This window comes from Mustela nigripes, chromosome 18 (genome assembly GCF_022355385.1).
Source record: "Mustela nigripes isolate SB6536 chromosome 18, MUSNIG.SB6536, whole genome shotgun sequence".
In the NCBI taxonomy this organism is placed as follows: domain Eukaryota; kingdom Metazoa; phylum Chordata; class Mammalia; order Carnivora; family Mustelidae; genus Mustela; species Mustela nigripes.
In genome coordinates this window covers 2486809-2505952 of record NC_081574.1, presented here as the reverse complement: position 1 = coordinate 2505952, position 19144 = coordinate 2486809, and the positions used below count along the sequence as shown (strand labels likewise).

Sequence of the window (19144 nt, the reverse complement as noted above, 5' to 3'; positions counted from 1 at the left end):
GGGATCCTGATCACACAGACGCTCTATTCTGAGCACTTTTCCAAGGCTTCTCATCAACCCTCAAGATCCTTAAAACATTGAAAATGTGTCCACTTATCCCACACATGAGAAATAGAAATCTCTCTCTGCTCTTCTATGCACTGGCCATGAACCATAGCAATGGAGCAACGAAGTGTCATAACATCTTGTAAGAATAACTGTGTTTCTGCCATTTCTTTCCAGCTGTGTCCTGTGGAATCCCCGAGTCCCCAGGAAATGGCTCATTTACGGGCAACGAGTTCACGTTGGACAGTAAAGTGACCTATGAATGTAACGAGGGCTTTCAGCTGGAAGCTGGCCAGCAAGCGGTCGCTGTGTGTCGGGAAGACGGATTATGGAACAACACAGGGAAGCCTCCCATGTGTAAACGTGAGTGTCCAGGGCCTTTGCATATCCTGGCAGATTTAATTTGGAGTGAGATTCATGGGTGAGAGCTCCAGATTACGAAGTACAGAGACCCTCTTCTATAGCAAGTGAGGCCCTGGTCTCTTGCATTGTGGTGATATTAGAGCCAGTCTAAATTTGAAATAGCTAAGAATAAATGGATATAGAAACAATAAGATAAAAAAAATAAAACCAGTCTATTCCCCAGAAAATGCTGCAAACATATAAGAGAAGCTCAGCCTTCTTGAAAATTGGTCAGATAGAATCACGTCGGTTCCATCAGGATCTAGACCCTATGATTTATGCAGCAAACCTTGGCCATGCTGTCACTTTCAGTTTGGTTAGATGACTTCGAGAGGAGATTGAGACATATAGCTTGGCGTAGTATCCTATGCAAAATATTAAGACATAACTCAACATGAGTTTCCTATCCACCTCCCAACTCTTTATAAATTCCTTGAGGTTAAAGCAGTGCTTTGCTTCTTAGTGTATCAGCTACTCTACGTAATACATGGGTGTTCAGTAAATGAGTCGCTGATTTTGAAGAGCAAGTTTTCTGGAAAGTTCTTTAAGGTATATTATAGTATTCTTAAAAGGATCAGAAGTTTGGGCTCGTGCTTATACTCTAGTCTTAAAAAATAATAATAAACTCCATAATGCAGAGCCAAAGAGAGCAAAAGTTGACACACACACACATAAATGCATACAAAATGTGCACCAAAATATCTTTGTATCTATTTTAAAACTAGCTTCAAACTGGAAGTAATCTATTTAATTTCTAAAAATTGAAAGCTATATATTTCTGCATAAACAGTATTTTTGCTCTTATGATATTTGAAAAGTGTTTCCACATGGTCTTATAAAAATAGTTATAAAACTAGTTTATTGACCTCTTTTTATGTGTAGCATTTTGGTTATGTTAAAATTATTTGAACTGCTTAGCTATGAGCACATAAGTGTTTACAGAACATGGTTGACTTCTCTCCATAGTTCTTGTATTTTGTCATCATTTTCATCTATTTTTTTTTTAATTTTGCAGATAACCATTGCTTTTCCTGAGAGGCAGTGAGGCCTCTCAACAGTGGGACACTGTTGAGACAATAGAAATATTTCTCACTTTTTTATTTAATAAAGAACTATTTTATTATAATTAAAAATAATATAGGAAACTAGAATAACAAGATATATTGGTAGGTTTTTAAGTTCGATCCTAGATAAATTTTTTCTCTCAAAATGAGAGCCTAACCCCACAGATGTCAATAACATTGTATGTTTTGGCTCTTTATAATGAAAACAATTTTGTAGGCATTTAAGACACCGCTCACTTTGCACACAGCCTAGAGGTTGTTATGAATAGTCCTGGTCAATGTAAGGTGTCTACCTCGGGCCATATGTTTCAAACAATTTATCTCTTAATCTCCTGACAGCTCTAGAAGGAGGACACACACCACCTTCCCGATGAAGTGAAAGCCACTTGTTGGCAGAATTTGGGTTGAATTCCATTCTCTCTAGTTCTTAATCCTGTGCCCTTTTCCTAACGCCGTGGTTTGGCGCTCTGGTTACACATAAAATCATGTGTGGAATCATTACTAGTGTCCAGATCTGACTCTCAGAGATCCTGAGTCAACTAGTCTTGGATGGAAAGCAGGCGTCAGTGTTTTTGTTTTAAGTGCTCTGGGAGCTATGCTTAAAATGTCAGGTATGCGCTAGGTCTTAAAGGGAAAGCCATTTAAAATTTGTATAGCATCTGAGAAAGATAGGATAAGTGACAAGGTAACTGTGTAAATGACGTAAGTGCAATTTTTATTCTTACATCCTTTTTTAAAAATAGACTTTGTCTCTTAGAACAACCCTAGGCATATAGGACAAATGAGCCGGAAGGACAGAGACCTCCCGTTACTCCGTCCTTCCCATTGGCACCAGCCCCCCAACAAGTGGAGAGGCTCAGTTTTACAAGTGATGATACCCCGTTATCACCCAAAGCTTGGCTTACAGAAGGGTTCACTCGGGGCGTCATACATTCTGTGGGTTTGGGCAGATGGGTAAATATGTATATCAACCATTACAGTGTCTACTTCTATTTCCGGTGCCCTAAAAATCTTCCTCCTCTGCCTGTTATCTGTTACCCCACTCCCCTCCCCCCAATACCTTGTAACCATTAATCTTTTTCCCTGTCTCCATAGTTTTGCCTCGTCCAGAAAGTCCTATAGTTAGAATCATACACTATGTACCTTTTCAGAATAGTTCTTTTCACTTAGTGACATGCATTGAGGGTTCCTCTATGTCTTTCCATGGCTTAATGGCTTATTTCTTTTTGGTGCACAATATTTTGTTGTCTGGGTGGACCACAGTGTATCCATTCCCCCAACTGGAGGAGAGCTTGCTTGCTTCCAAGTGTAGGCTCTTATGAATAAAGCTGGTATGAAACATTCGGGTGCAGGTTTTCTGTGGACACAAATTTTCAACTCTGTTGAATAAATACCAAGAAGTGTGATTGTTGGGTCATATGGTAAGAGTATGTTGAGTTTTCCAAACTGGCTGTGCCGTTTTACACCCTCCCCCCAACAATGGGCGAGAGTGCCTGTGCTCCATACCGTCATCAGCCTTCAGTCTTATCAGTGTCCTGGACGTTCGCTGTCAAATATGCGTGTAGGGGCATCTCCTTGTTGTGCTAACCTGCATTTCCCTGGTGGCATATGCTGGGAACCATGTCTTCATGTGTCTATTTGTCATTGGTCTACCTTCTTGGGTAAGGTTTATATGTAGGGCTTTTGCTTGCTTTTAATCAAGATGTTTGCTTTATTGTTGAGCTGTAAGAGTTCTTTGAAAACTCTGGCTACCAGTTCTTTAACAGAGATGCTTTCTCCAAGTGTCTCTTCCCAGGCTCTGGATTGTCTTCTCATCCTCTTGAGGGTCTCTTTCTGTCTTCTCATTCTCATGATGGTGTCTTTGAGAGCAGGAGTTTTCAGTTTTAATGGAGTACAGGTTATCAATTCATTCTTTCATGGAACATGCCTTTGGTGTTGTCCTTAAAGAGTTATTTCCCCAATAAAGGATCACTTAGATTATCCCTTGTGTTACCTTCTAGGAGTTTTCTACTTCACATTTGGGTCTTGATCCATTTCAGAGTAATTTTGGGGGCAGGTGTAAGGTCTGCGCCTATCTTCATCTTGGTGTGAGGATTTCTGGTTGTTCCAACACTATTTATTGAAAGTCTAGATGTGCTCCTTTGCCAAAGATCAATTTACTATGTGTTTGGGAGATTTAATTTCCTGCTCCATCTATGTGTCTTTTTTTTTCTTTTTTTGCCAGTATCACAGTGACTTCTGACTTTTGTTTTTATTTGGTTAAAACAGAATACAAAATGACACTTTTTTTCAGAATGTTTTTAAATGAATGCAAAAATTTAGAAACTTAATTGAAAAAATATTTCCCATGTTCCTACAAAATCAACCTTCTTTTTGGTTGTCAATATTTCTAGGGACATAATTGATTTTACTAAAAATGCCCTGATGAACACAGATACTTCCATGATTTGTAAAGCTATAGGGAAGGCTTTAAAGCCATCATTTTTCAGAAAGATAATCCAGCTTATTGGGGATCACATATAGTCTCAGTGGTGTTTTTATGGCATTTTATTTTAAACAATAAAACGTTATCTTTGGATTAATGAAAGGCTGTTACTTCAGATTGAAACAAAGAGCAAGAACTGTTAGTGTGTCACTGTAGTGTTGAATTATTTCATCCTGAACACATGCTGGACAGAATGCCTTCTGTACAAGCCAAACTCTTTTTTCTGTATGAGCCATATTTAAGTGTTAAGGCCATACCTCATTGGGTTAAGCAATTATGCACACCTGGATTTTTAACCCTGCTTTACAGCTTGGCCTCCAATGGAGAATGCCAGTGCAAGTGGTTTCTATTTGGCAATGAACAAGTCACCATCATAAAACTCCAACATAAAGAGCCAACTATGTCAGATTAGGAGGAAAAGAGGCACGATATAGCTTTCCATGTCACATGTGCCTGTGCTACATCATTCAGCTACAATAACAATCCATGTCACATGTGCCTGTGCTACATCATTCAGCTACAATAACGATCCTGCGGAGAAACTAGTGCTTTCCTTATCTTACTGATTAAAAAATAATAATAATAACTGAGATAGCCCATGTCTGCAATTTGCAACCAGGTAAACGTGATTGGTCTTTATAAAAACACTGAGGCAAGCATTTCATTGCACCGAAACTGCCCTGTTGGAGGTCCCCTGCTGCCCCAGGCAAAGCTATATGGTGACAGTGATGGGTAGGTAGGGATGCTTTGGGCATTTTGAAAGCACAGCAATTGTGTGACACTCCCAGAACCTGTCTGGGGACACAGACAATACACAGAGTTTTTGTAATAAAATGGAAAATCAGCCCCAGATTTTCTAAATATTAATTGAAACTTTCAAGTATTTCTTGTCTCCTTATTCTCCATTAGATTTCACAAAAGGGAGACCTAGATATTTTGTTTAAGTTCTTTGGTATTCCGAGACTGGAAAACCTATTTAACCTTGGTGGTGTGGTGTTTACTTCACTTAATTTAAATTAAAGAAATTGCACAGAGTAAGCATAAAAGTTTGTCTCCAGGTCAGAAAAATTTGGTTGCTATGGAGCTCTGAAATGCGAATTTCCCCCAGGCCAGTTCCTCTGTGTACTTTGTTGACATGACAGGATTTTGTTTCTTTGTTGTCTGCAGTGGCATGTATATCACTACCCGGACTCTACGGAGAAAGGAAACACTTCTGCTTTGATACACAGTAAATGTAAATGGTAAATAAAATGGGTTGGTGTGGCCCACAGGTTTACTGAAAGGAAGGCTGTAATAAATCACTTTTTCCGTTTGCACATCTCCCGATCAGGCAGATCTCCCAGGCAAGTGCCTGAGGCTCATTTCTTTTCATTTTAATTATTTACTGAGACTGAATTTGGATCATTGAAGATATGATTCATGCCAGTGGCATAATAGAATGAGGGAGGCTCTTGGTATTAATGTGTGGGTTTAACAGTTTGGCGGAATGATGAATAGGCGTGCATAATATACTCTGCATTTAGGAGAAAGCAAAACCATTAAAACTGCCTTCTAAGGAGAAATGAATTTGAAGTCCTAGTCCTAGTGTATAGGTTTTCTTTTGTTAACCACTGGTGTTAGTCAATGAAGCGATTTCATCATGGATAATTTGTCAGAGACCTACTATGCAGACCTACAGGCACTATGAGCATGTTACCTGATCAAATGCAATGCCTGTGTGTTTTGGGAAAGGAACAATAAGTTAAAGCCATACCAAATAGCTTTATATGACCTATAAATAGCTCAAACATAGAAAAACTAAGATTAGATATAAACAAATTATCTAGTTACTTGGCTAGTTATCTGGGTATGCATCAGCATATATGTAGGTAAATACATCCATCTGTATATAATCCATTTTATAACTATATATGCACATATAATCAAATATACACTTGTGTAAAAAATTATAAAAAAATACACACCTGTATGTACATGCAAAATGCAAGCATGTGTATTCATGCATGTGTATCACACACTTAAAAATAGAGGTATGTAATATATGTGCATATTTTATATGTATATATTTATATTAAATAAATGTATATATATATCTGTAATGCTCATAAATATAAAATAATATTTTATATAAAATGTTTTGGGGGATGTATATTTATCCACTTAGTCCCTTAAAAAATGGACTAAAAATTGCTTACATGTTGTCTCTATTGGTTACCCTCATTTTCAGAGTAGAATGCATGTTATACTTCACATATTACACCTTGATAACATCGTGGTATCCTAAATCATGTCCCTGAAGCCCTGTGTTGTGTAATCAGTTCTCTGTCTGGCATCATTGAGTTTCCACTGTGTGTCAGGCACTGTCATAAACATTTGATATGCTTTCGATCTTTGAGTCCTAAATTTAACAGACATTTGAGGCACTATTATTATCCCCATCACGCAGATGGCAACTGGGGACCCTGAGAAGTGGAAACCTCCCCAGGGTTGCACAGTTGGACCTTGGCGGAGTCGGGACTGAGGGTGAGGGCGTCCGTCTGGCATAGGCCCTTCCATGCTTGTCGCCGGGCTGGGTATGCACGTGTGGCTGCCATGAAGAGCCTGTCCTGCCTACACTGTGCATTTACAAGGGAACTTTGGTTACGATCTTAGCAAACTTGATGAAGAACAGTCCAGTTCCCACCTGATCTAAATACATAACCTTTGTGTGCATATGTATTTAAAAAATACATACAAAGCTAAAAGGAAAAGCAAAGGAAATGTCTATGTGTGAGTTGGGAGGTATAAATCTATCCTTGTCTTCCAAGTGTGTTTGTTACCAGATTCGGAAAGATGGCCGGACCAGGAGGTCGGATCAGAGCCAGACTCCCCTGCAGCGCCCCGTAGTGCTGCACTGTCCCACGTCGAGCCCGCCCTGTTTGGGCCCGGGTCTGCTGCAGGGGAACAGAGCCGGCAGGTGCATGGGAGTCCGTCTGGCAGGGTTCTGATGTGTCGGGTGAGCCTACACACAGTTGAGAAACGTCTACTAGAAGCTTGGCTGGTTTCTGCTCCTCGATGTCGGGACGCATTGCTTTGTGGGGCGGGTTGTGCAGCTCTGTGCAAGACGAGGAGGCACCACGGCCCGCCTGCAAAGCCTCTTCCCGGCGGCCATCAAGTAGTGCCCACCTCAGCTATGGCACCTTCTGCTGGGATGAAACGTTTTCAGGCTGCACGGCAGGCCGTGCGCCCTTGACCCTGTGGCTGAACATGTTCTGAGATCTTGATGCTCTGCTGGAGTTCAGATATCATTTCAGATTAGATTCAGTCCTTTTCTTTAGAACAAGCTGGGTTTTACTCTATGATTTTTCTGCTTCTTTTATTTGCAAAGATTGGACATGACTTAGTCCAGCTTTTTGTCTTTTAACTAGAGTTGTGAACAGGTTCCCCTTGGCTCCTTGGTAAACATGAGAAAGAAAAATTTGTCCTTTAATGCTCAGTGGTAAATCTGGGTCTTGCTTTGTGCAGGTCATTTATCTTTCCTAGGAACTGGGCTATGTGAGTTACTATTGTTTCATCTTTAAGAGACATAAACACTGCACAGAAGGTGCGTCTGTCCATTTGGCTCATGGCTGCATCTTTATAATGACTTGTCGGAGGATTCTCACGGCCCCTGTCAGACAAGGTGTGAAGACACTGTTTGTTTTTGTTTTTGTTTTTATGACTGGTTTTTTTTTTTAGAACTAAACCAATTTATTGAGGCATAAATAACTTGCATACACCCCTGACTCTGTTTCATCTCTAGTACATTTTAATTCATAACTTTCATATATTTCTTTTAATTTCTATTTAGTTTTGAGAAGTTAAAAATAACCATTTTTATTTCATAATTGTTGTCTAAAATATTTAGTGTTAAGATTCTTTTTAAATACAAATTTAATATATAAATACCTACATCTGTTTACCATCTATGTTAAGACAGGAAATCCAAAGACAGGAAATCCTTAAATCTCTGAAACTTGATTTATCATCAGCAACTCTCTGCAGTCATATTGATGGTTGTCTCAACCTCAAGAGACTTTGGTCAGGATTAAATAAAATTAATTCCTGCCACCAGTCTTGAAATACAGTAGATTCCGCCCTGTGGAGATGGTCAATGGAAGTGTATGACTCTTTTTTAATTGCTGCTGTGTAACCAGAGCGCCTCATGAGCAGGAGAGGTTTCCACTCTTTCAGGCTGGATAGTTGAGTCTTTTCCCAGCCAAGTAGCCTGAGGTGTGTGCCCGGCCAAGCAGGCTGCTCTCTGCTGACCAGGGCTCTGTTCCTTGTGTCTTGCTCTAAAATGCTTCTACACCTGATTCACGCACAGAGAGAGCATGCACTTATTGAAATGCAAAATAATCCTGAAACATTGAATTTGTGCATGTGTGTTATACACACACACACACACACACACACACACATATATATATATATATATATATTTATTTAGGAATTAATGTATTGAACACAACACTTTAAAGGTCATTCTGCATATTCTGTACATAACTAATATTCTATTCTATTCCATTGAATGATGAAGTTTATTAATTTTACTAAATATAGGTATATGGACTTTTTAACTTTCCTATGATGATTCTAAACCTAAAGTCTGGGAAGATTGGAAGCATAACACAGATCCCTAGCTCTCTGAGTTCTTGAACTAAATCTCCCCACAAAATGATGTGATGCTGGTTCTTCTGAATGTTTAATCACGTACCAACCAAAAATAATGTTTCCATTCATCTGTCACCCGTACTGAAGTTTTTTAAAGAAGAATGTAACCAGATGCCATGTGCAATATTATGCGTTGAATTATAAGAATTTAGAAACAATTTAAACATTGCTAGAAGGCAGTTTTCAGGTCTCAAGTTTTCGAGTTGAGCCCCTTCTCAAGTGTGGTCATGATGTAACACGTGATCCTTTGTGTGTGGAGTCTTCATGGAAGGAAAGCATGTGCGTGCCACCTTTATTGTACTGACATCACAATTTGTTCCGTACTGACATCATCATAGTGCCAGAGTCAGAGGACGTAGCTGACCCTTTACTCCCACTGGCCATGCCTTCTTACACACGAGCTTCCCAGGCGCCTTCCTCATCCTTTCAACAGCAAAGTGCCACCAACGTTCTGGAAGCATCCATGGCTGCCCACTCTTCTTTTATCTTCTCCTTCAGGTCTCTGCCAGCCTGTATCCAGAGCATTAATGGTTGAGGATCTGACCAATAAAGTAGGGATCTTCAGCCATTCATACAGCATTTCCTCGTGGCTTACATTAGTTGAATGACCACGGGCATAGACACCAATTCCTAGTTTGTACTGTTTATTTCCATAATAGAGCTCAGGGGTCTTTGGGCAGGGTCCTGGCCCTGCTCTCATGGCACTAACTGTGCTATATATACAATAATTTTAAGATTTAGGGTCACATTCATCATAACCTACAATTACCCAGGAGACATTGTTAGACTCTTATTTCAAACAATGCAAGGAGGCAGTTTTCACTAGGGGAAATGGGAAAGAATATTTAAGCAAATGCATTAAATATTTTTGAGCAAGCAATTTTCTTTCCCCAAAAACTCTAAAGATGTTCCTAATTATAGGAACTTACTAGTAGCTGGCTCAGTGTTGACTGTCGGTGCCTACTGAAACCATGACCTTAGAAAGTGGGGCTAATAAAACGGTGACATCAGTGTTGTGGATTCCTTTGTTGGAAGTGCAGTCAATGACATTGTGAAACACCGAGATTTTGTACTTTTAATCTTCACTTAGATTAGCAGCACCATTTCATCCTGTCCAGGGGGTGGCTTAGACTCATTTAGTATAATTAAAAATAAGCCATTCAGTAATTGAAAAAATAGCTCTACTGGCAAACCTAGATTATAGAATTACAAAAAAATTCTGAAGCATATTTCCTATTATCACTACATGGATTAAGTCAATCCAACACTGGTCTTGTTTTCTTATTGAGAACAGATTTCCTGGAAGGTGTTTACGCTACAGTAGAGTTGGAATATTAGTTTTTTGGCATAGCTACAGTCAGTTATGTAAATGCTCTAGGGTTCGACTTGACTAAGATATATTTATTAGGACTAACATAGCAGCAAAATCACAAGAAGACCGGGACAGAAAATGTCTGATCTCAAGAGGCTTTTGGATGAAGTTCATAACTGAAAAAGGCAGTAGTCAACAAAATGAGAAGTCCAGCAATTTCAGGGTCAGAATATAGGAATGTTCAGAGGTTTCAGATTTAGTCAGGAACCTTGGAGAGGGGGTGGGTAGGGGCTCTGAAGTGTTTGGACGTTTTTGGTCTGAGGGTGAAAAGTTGATTGCTCTCAGGTGACCCATAAATTACCTGCTAGAAGTTTGCTTTTAAAACTCCATGATTTTGCTCTTTATTAATTTGCTACTCTTATTCTATTTTTAAAGATTTATTTATTGATTGAGAGAGAGCAAGAACACAAGCAGGGGGAGGGTAGGGGGGAGAGAGAAGGGGACCCCCCCCTGAGCAGAGAGCCCGATGTGGGACTTGATCCCAGGACCCTGGATCACGACTTGAGCGCAAGGTAATGCTTAACTGACTGAGCCACCCAGGCGTCCCTCACCACTCTTATTCTAAATAACACACACTAAGCATTTGGTTAAAATCTGATATAACGAAAATCCAAAACCAAGTTATTTCCTTAAGAGTCCCATACTTCCCATACTCTCAATCCAGTCTTTGTCAAGGGGCTTCCTACCACGCGATGTTGAAACTGGAGGGTGTGGAACGCATTTCCATTGCCCCTGTACGGTGCTTCCCCCGAGGACCCTATATTCATTATTTACCTACACCAAAGCAGGCGTGTTCTTCAGTTTCTAATGCTCCAGAACAGAAACCAACTTCTCCCTCCCCTGTCCAGAGAGTCCAGATCGTTGCTGACATGCTGAAAGCTCACTTAAGTTGTGAGTAGGAAGAACATTATGAGGCTGCTTAAATCATTTTACTCCAATGGCATCGAATTGTAATTTTACAAATCTAATTAAATGTGCTTGAACTGAACTTGGTAATAAGAAGCACTTAGCCGCATTGAGTATGATGGGGGAGAATCGGTTGTTAAGTGAGAAATCACAATTGCATCCTGACAAGCAGGGGCTGATTGGAATATTCCAGAAGATTTATGATACGTGTCTGTAATTTATGAGGGGGGGGGGAGGCTGAAGGGCTTTTATTTATAGTGGAATACTGTCATTGTCTGAATATCTTAAACAAAAGCACCTGTTAGTCTTCCTGCTTTGCCACTGGCTGAGTGAGTCTATCCTAAATCAGAATCACTCATGGTAAGAGTAAAAGCTAGGATTTCTCCAGTACAATGCAAAACATTTTGTGTTGTCGCTGAAATGTTCACAAGATAGAGAAATGTGTTTCCCCTTTTTGTGCACAGGAGCTTTGCATGGTCTGCACTTTCAGCTGAGCTGATCTGAGAAGTATCATTCTGGGATTTTTACTTTGTCAAGCTCATCAACACTTAATGCTATGAACTGTGTCAAATACTTGGGAATGGTTGGGAACACATGTTCTCTGGAACTTGTCGAAATACCAGAAAATGGTTCCATGAGAGTTGTTTTCTTTAAGGTGACAGAAGAGAATCTGTATTTCCTATTTTGAAGATTTTTATTTATTTATTTGATAGAGTGAGATAGAGCATGAGAAGGGGGAGTGGAAGAGGGAGAAGCAGACTTCATGCCAGCCAGGAGCCCAAAGCGGGACTCGAGCCCAGGACCCCAGGATCATGACCTGAGCCAAAGGCAGATGCTGCACCGACTGAGCTACCCAGGCGCCCCCATATTTCCTCTTTTATAAAGGAAAAAATATAAGGTCAACTGGCAGACTGTGTACTTTATATCACCCAGCCAAATCTACATTTTTAAATTTATTTTTTAAGCCTTTATTTATTGAAAATATTTAATTTCCCTAAAGTAGACCTGGCAACTTATTCACTTAAAATTGTCATAAAAACTGATTTATAAGATTTATGTAAAGAGGATGCTTTCTCTCGCTACATTTTCCAGATGAACTAGCCTTTTAAAACTTTTTTTTTAAATTATGTTATTATTTATACAACATTCATAGGCTAGTGTGCCCAGAGTCCTCATTGACTTAATTCTGAAGACCATGTGCGGCATCACTTGTTCTAGTCATGTGGAGTAAACGCAACGTGCTTGCGTTGTTCCTAGAAGTGGAAGAAATGACCGGGTCAGAGAAAAGGCAGGACAGCGGTGAAGATTCTGGCCTGCTTTGGGTGAGCCTGAGCTGACTGCCTTATCACAGCGAAAACACATTGTCCTGGTCGCAGTGCTGGTGCAAGGGTCAGCTGAGTGTGAGGTTGTGTATACGATTCCATCTACCACGGGAAAGGGACTTTGTGGAAAACACGACATGGATGCGAGTCTGCAGAAGCGGCGGCCGTCCGTCGCAGCCGTCTGTGGCTGCGGGTAATCGGGGAGCACGGGCAGGGCCTGGACCAAACCCCAGTGAGTTCCAGTCTGAGAGGCTCCAAAGGGAGAATGCAGCGTTTTCTTTCAAACTCTCAGCGCAGTGGCATTCCCAGTGCTCTGTGTTGGCCTGTGACTATAACTCCACGTTGTCTTTGTAAGTCTTAGGAGAGACCCCCGTTCCCCGCCTGGCTGGCTTCTGTCGGGGGGGCCGGCCGGCGGCCAGAGTGGAAAACCACAGCATCTGACCTCGGGGGCTTCCGCACGCTCTTCCTCCTTCCTGGGCTCCTTGCTCGGCCCTTAGCTCGGCTCCCCTGACTCTGCCGTCCCGCAGATACTCAGTCCCACTTACCCCATTCTTCTGTTGCACCTACTGTCCCAGAATGGAACATCCGCATGGAGCAAAACATCCAGTGGCGCGCGCGTCATTGCGTGCGCCTGTCCTCGCGCGGCGTGCGTCTGCCCTCCTCCCGGAGCTCGCGCTTGGTCCTCCCGGAGCTCGCGCTTGGTCCTCCCGGAGCTCGCGCTTGGTTCTCCTTCCTCTTTTACCCGCCAGCTTGGGATGTCGTGGGAAGAAATGAAAAATTAAGAATACAGCGAAAACATTGTTTTTCTAAGTGACCCCTTGTTAAATAATTACTCATTGACTTATTTAACTGCACAGTGTGTGTCATATTTACACGACAAATATTGTGTACATGCATAGCTTATATCAGTATATATGCATGTGTGTGTGACACATCTGTGTGTAAGCATGTATTTTTGTACCAAAATACAGTGTATTCTTTCACAGGCTCTTAGTTTAACTCTTTTGAGGGTTTTTTTTTTTTCCTAAAACAAACAAACAAAAAAACGACTTTCAGCTTTCATTTTTTTCCAGCCTATTTTTCACTAAAATTTACTTATTTTTCTTAAATAAACGTACTCTTATGGCCATCAGGCTCGTAGTCCTAAATCCCCCGATCAGGTGATGGGCTTTTTTCTCTGGCGTGGCTCCTGTGTGGGCAGCCTGGGGCCCACAGAAGAAGTGACAGAAGGAGGCAAAGCCTTGTGCAGTCTCATCGTCCAGCAACAGCCACGTCCACACTCCGCTGCATGCCGCCCACTCTATTTCCCTTCCGCCCCTTTTCTGGAGGTTCAAGGCCCACCTCCCAGGGGTTCCCCGAACTGCACTCATCAGCGCAGCCCTGCTGTGCGCGCTGCACTTTCTCCTGTGTCCACACGCGGAGCAGAGGTCATGTGGAATAGTCTTAGAGCTCCCGCTGTCTGGTCATCGTGCAGGCACAGGAATTAAGCCAGGGAGGTACCGGACAGGGGAGCACAACCAGAGCTGGCGCAGAGAATGCAGAGTCCAGGACACACGGGGTTGAATTCCAGCAAAGGCACAATGCGGGAGAAGGTGGGTTTGGGAGCGAGTGGCTCACTGGAAACACGTATGGAGAAGACGAATTTTGAGCCCCTGCACTCGGCGTGGACAAAATTGATGCAAGGTGGTCACAGGCGTAAGTGAGAAAGGTCAGACCTAAAGCTTCTGTAAAACTGCAGCCTCGTGGATCCTGTTGTCCCCCCTGCATGAGCTTGGCTTAGGGAAGGACGTCAAAACGACACGTGGATTCCCGGCGCCAAAGGAAAAAGAAGATACATGGGGGCCCCATTAAATTTTTATATTCCGTCTCTCAAATCACGTGTTTACAAGCCTGGTCAAGGCAAATCCAGGAAGGGCGAAGATACTTGAAGGATGTGTTTGAAACACAGTTTTTTGAACTTCAGTGAGAAGAATGCAGAGGATCTGTTAGCCGACACTAACCTCCCACATGGGGACTACAGGTTTCTAGAATGCAAAAGACTGCAGACCCGGCGTTGACAAGAACGTGAAGCAACTGGTGGGCTAATATGTTGCTAATGAACTTGGGGAGCCGATACATTGTTTGAGAGAAGACTCAGTAGCAGGTGTGAATGCTTATCCAAGGACCTGAGCAAAGGTTGTGTAGGTTAGAGGGCACGTGTCTGTCCTTCGAGCTCGGATGACATCCCTCCTGTCCCTGAAGCCTGGGCAGGTGGTGCTGATGGGGGCCCAGGTGAGCTTCTTGGGTGCAGCTAACGTTCGGATTCTTTAGGTTGGCACCGATCACATGAGGGGTGTTTACAATGTAAAAACCCATTGAACTGTGCAATACTAATTTGTGCATTTTCTATCTGGGTGTTTCCATACAAATTTACCTGGAAGCCTAAGGAGCAGAAAGAAACCACCAATCGGAATGACAATAATAAGGACAAATAAGCAAACAGACTAAAAACCGTCCAAGCAGCAAACGGGGGTGAAAACACAGAACGCTGGCTCGCTGGCTCGAGTGCAGGGAAATGAGGGGCTTCCTTTGTGGAAGTCTAGTGGCTTCCGGCTTTTTGTTTCCAGTGGCATTTAAGGAGTTTTCTATCCGTTGGTTTCTGGTGATGCCGGTATCTGGTGTTACAGCCAGAGAGGAGGGTGAAGCATTGGGAGAGAAAGCGCTGAGAACCTATTTCCTTTACCTTCTGATTTATGCCAAGTTTTCTTAGCAGGAATAAAATAGTTATAACAAAACACTTGTAAAAAGTAATAATTAGCAATAAAATTGAAAGTAAAGTTTGTCTCTTTCTAAAGATCAGTAATGCATAAGTCAACAAGGCTCAGTAATTTGTCCTAAATGTCAAAATGAATAGCGGAGCATATTGTCAATGAAATGCCACTTTCTTCTTTTAAAATAGTCATAAAAATTATTATATCTTTAATGTAATCAATTATGTATTATTAATAGAATGACAACAGAACTTTGCTGTTGTTAAATATGACGGGACTAGTTATAAAGCTTTCAAACCTAAAATCACATTAGAATGTGTTTCTGTGGGGACTATGGAATAGGACAATTCAAGGGAATACAGAATGAAATAAATTTGGGGGTAGACATATATTCTATAAAAATGAACATTTGAAAGTATCAAATTGTTGTTTTTTTTAATTGTCTTGGATCTGAGGAAAAGTGTTTTTGTTTTTTGTTTTTGTTTTTACTTGAGGTATAAGTCGTTACCATAATTCGCTTGTCATAAGCTGTCAATTATTTAAACTTACAAGGACAACTTTTAGGTCTTTAATGAAAAAGTGCAAAGAGAAATACATACATATTTTTAATTCCTTGAAAGGCACACAGGTAGAGTTTTACACCAAAAGTAAGAGCTTGCTTGTGGCCACGTGGAAGGGGGGGGGGGTGAGCTTTGGCAGGAGACAGGGTGGCATGCGGAAGCGTCAGCAGATCTGTCCCTTCCAGGGAGGTTTGGGAGAAGAACTGAGGAAACCAGAGTCAGGTTTGCGACCTGGGCGACGGGGGCGGCTCAATTCACAGAAACACCACGGGGAGAATGGAAGCGGTATTTGGGGCCCGCAGAGCATCCTGTTTCCTTGTGCAGGCCCCGAACTCAGGCACAGGATTGCCGTTTGCCCTGCCAGCGGGCCGAGGCTCCTGTGGGCACAGCCTCCTGGGGCGCCCTCTCCCCAACACTTGACTGGCCGCACCTGCTCAGGGCTCCCTGGTGCCTGGGGCAGCGGGTGTGCTTTGCTCGTGGATGCCGACGTGCACTCAGAACAGACTGTCCAGCGGCCTCTTCCCCCTGCCTGGAGGAAACTGTGCTCTCACACCAACGTGGTTTATCTGCCTTGGGATTGCAGCCCCCAGACCGTGTCCTCACTCGCTCACACTCACACACGGGCTACTCCTGCTCCCTCAGAGCATCTTGGAAAACATTGAACAGAATCACAATGGCGACGGTTTCCAAGAACCTTCCCCTGCCCCCTCTTTGGAGTACAGAAGGACGGGCGAACCTCCACATTAAATACCTATTCCAGTCTCCCTCTCTCTTTCCTCCGCTTCCCAGCCCCCACCCCTTGCTCCACTTCTCACCTCCACTTTTGGGGGGTTTTGTTTGTTTTTTGTTTTGTTTTGTTTTGTTTTGTTTGTTTTTCTGCTGCATCTTCTTAGTACATTGTTTTCCAAAGCAGTTGCACACGCACGCAAGCAGGTATAAATACGTCACCAGCACCTGTTTAAGGGCAGGGAGAATGCTCGAGAAAAAAGGGGGCAAGACATAGTGTTTACAGTGAAAGAGCTTGTGGCCTACCAGGGGGGAAGAGATCCAAGCCAACAATTAAACCAGAGTCGGATAATTACAAAGCAAAGCAAGTAGCATTTTCACAAAGGGAGAGGTAATCATCCAGAATGTGGAGATCCCCACTGTAGGTAGTACTAGCTCCAAAAATGACCGATTCCCCTGGGCACGCCCGCGTCGCATCCTTCCTGGGAGAAGTAGAGCTTGGAAAAGTTAGTCCAAGCGACTGAAAATGGCCAGGTTCATTTTAGAATTACCCTTGGTGAAATGAAATGAATTTTATTTGAAACAGCAGTGGGATTAAAGCCGAGCTATGGATTGGCTAAAGGCACCGGAGACTTTTCAAAAATCGTCATCTTGCCTGGAATTCTAAAGGTATCCCAGTTAGAGAAAAGTTTTGCTTGTATCATTAGGTAAAATGCTTGAATATCCATGCAAGTTCTGTTGTTTTCTTATTCAGTTACAAGGAACATACAGTGTTATATTAGTTTCAGGTGTACAATACAGTGATTCCACATCTCTGTTCCTTACTCAGTGCTTATCACAGTAAATGTGCTCTTAACCCCTCACCCATCCCCCCATCTCCCACCCACCTCCCTCTGCCGACCACCCGCTTGGCTTCTATGTGCAAGAGTCTGCCTCTTGTGGTTCTTGTTGGTCATTTGTTTTGTTTCTTAAATCCCACATATGCACGGGATCCGGTGGCCTCTTTCTCGGACAGACGCATTTCACTTAGCATCGTGCTCTCTAGCTCCTTCCGTGTCACTGCAAATGACAACGTTTTTTTCTTTTTTTATGGCTCAGTAATATTCCTGTGTTTGTGTGTGTGTGTGTATGTGTGTGTGTGTGTGTGTGTGTACATACCCCACACCCTTGTTCATTCATCTTTCCATGGGTACTTAGGCTGCTTCCAGATTCTTAGCTATAGTAAATAATTCTGCAACAGATGTAAGGGAGCCTGCATCTTTTCAAATTAGTATTTTTGTTTTCTTTGGGTTAACAGCCAGTAGTGGAATTACTGGAGCAAAAGGTAATTCTATTAATTTTTTGAGGAAACCCCATGCTGTCTATCACAGCGGCTGCAGTCTGCATTCCTATCAACGGTGTGCGAGGGTCCCTTTCTTTGACCGCCTGACCGACATTTGTTGTTTCATGAGTGTTTCTATTCTGGCAGGTGTGACATGGTATCTCATTGTGGTTTCGAGTTGTACTTCCCTGCTAGTAAGTGATGTCGAGTCTCTTTTCAGGTGTCTGTCGGCCCTCTATAATTTTCATTGGAAAAGTGTCTATTCAGATCCTCTGCCCATTTTTTAATTGTGTTATTTGGTGTTTGGTCATATAAGTGCTTTATATGGTTTAGATATTAAAGCCTTATTGGGTGTATCATCTGCAAATATATTCTTGTGTTCAGGAGATTGCCTTTCTATCTTGTGGATGGTTTCCTCTGCTGTGCAGAAGCTTTTTTATTTTGGTGCAGTTCCGATAGTTTAATTTTGCTTTTGCTTCTCTTGCCGAAGAAGTCATATCTAGGAAAATGTTTCCACAGCCAATGTCAGAAAAATTATTGCCTGTCCTTTCTTCTAGTATTTTTATGATTTCAAGTCATACATGTAGGACTTTGGAATAGCCATTTTTGAATGCATATAAATTTTAGATAATCATTTTATTTATAGATATTTAAGGGAAATAAATCTAGGGTTACTTTTTAATTAGCAAGTCCTTCTCACTTTTTAAACCTCATTGAAACATTATCATAACAATATCAGAAAGTCCTTTTTTTCAGTTTATTTGCACATAGTATTAGTAACTTACTGATAGAAGATTTGATGAGATTTTTGTAACATTTGAATATGCCTAATTAAATTATATTAAACTTGTACAGAATTTACTTTTCAATTTAATTTGCTTTTAAATAAGTAAAATTATTTATTAGTATCATTTTGAAAAAGCTATGGTTATTCTAGCTGCCTCATCCAGGCTCAACAAATTAATCTCTGGGGTCAATTCTGAAGGTGATTTACTGTGATAGGTATTCATATTTGAGGAAGTGGGGTCCCAACTTCGTAAAATTCATTTGAAATATTATTGTACCTTTCAGAAAATATATATACTCACATACATTAACTTTTGCATATATTTCAGCATCTCTGCAGATCCTTTGAAGCCCACTCCAGAATGGGAAGCTACCACCTTTCCTGATAGCATCACTGTTGTCATATTCGTAGCTACTGCTCTTTATGAAGTAGTTACTGTAATTCTAGACTTTCTCCTAAAAGCAGGAAAAGATTGTCTTCTCTGAGATATATTGAACATTTGTCTGCCCAGTATTAATGCAGTGTGCATATAAATCCAATAACACACACACACACACACGTATGTATATATGTAAAAATATATATATATATAAAATATAGGTGTATATAGGTGTATAAAATATAGGTGTATATAGGTGTATAAAATATAGGTGTATATATATGTAAAATATAGATGTGTTTGATAAGGAGGAAGGGCATGAGGACACCTGCT

At 41.4% G+C, this 19144-nt stretch overlaps 1 protein-coding gene across 1 annotated transcript in view; it reads left to right on the top strand.

The window, feature by feature from the left end:
* The window catches only part of CSMD1 (CUB and Sushi multiple domains 1), a 1942714-nt gene that overhangs the window by 1841382 nt on the left and 82188 nt on the right, over positions 1–19144 (top strand). Inside the window, exon 50 of the mRNA XM_059384481.1 lies at positions 223–408. Coding sequence (XP_059240464.1) covers positions 223–408 — 186 coding nt within the window. The remainder of the gene's footprint in view (positions 1–222; positions 409–19144) is intronic.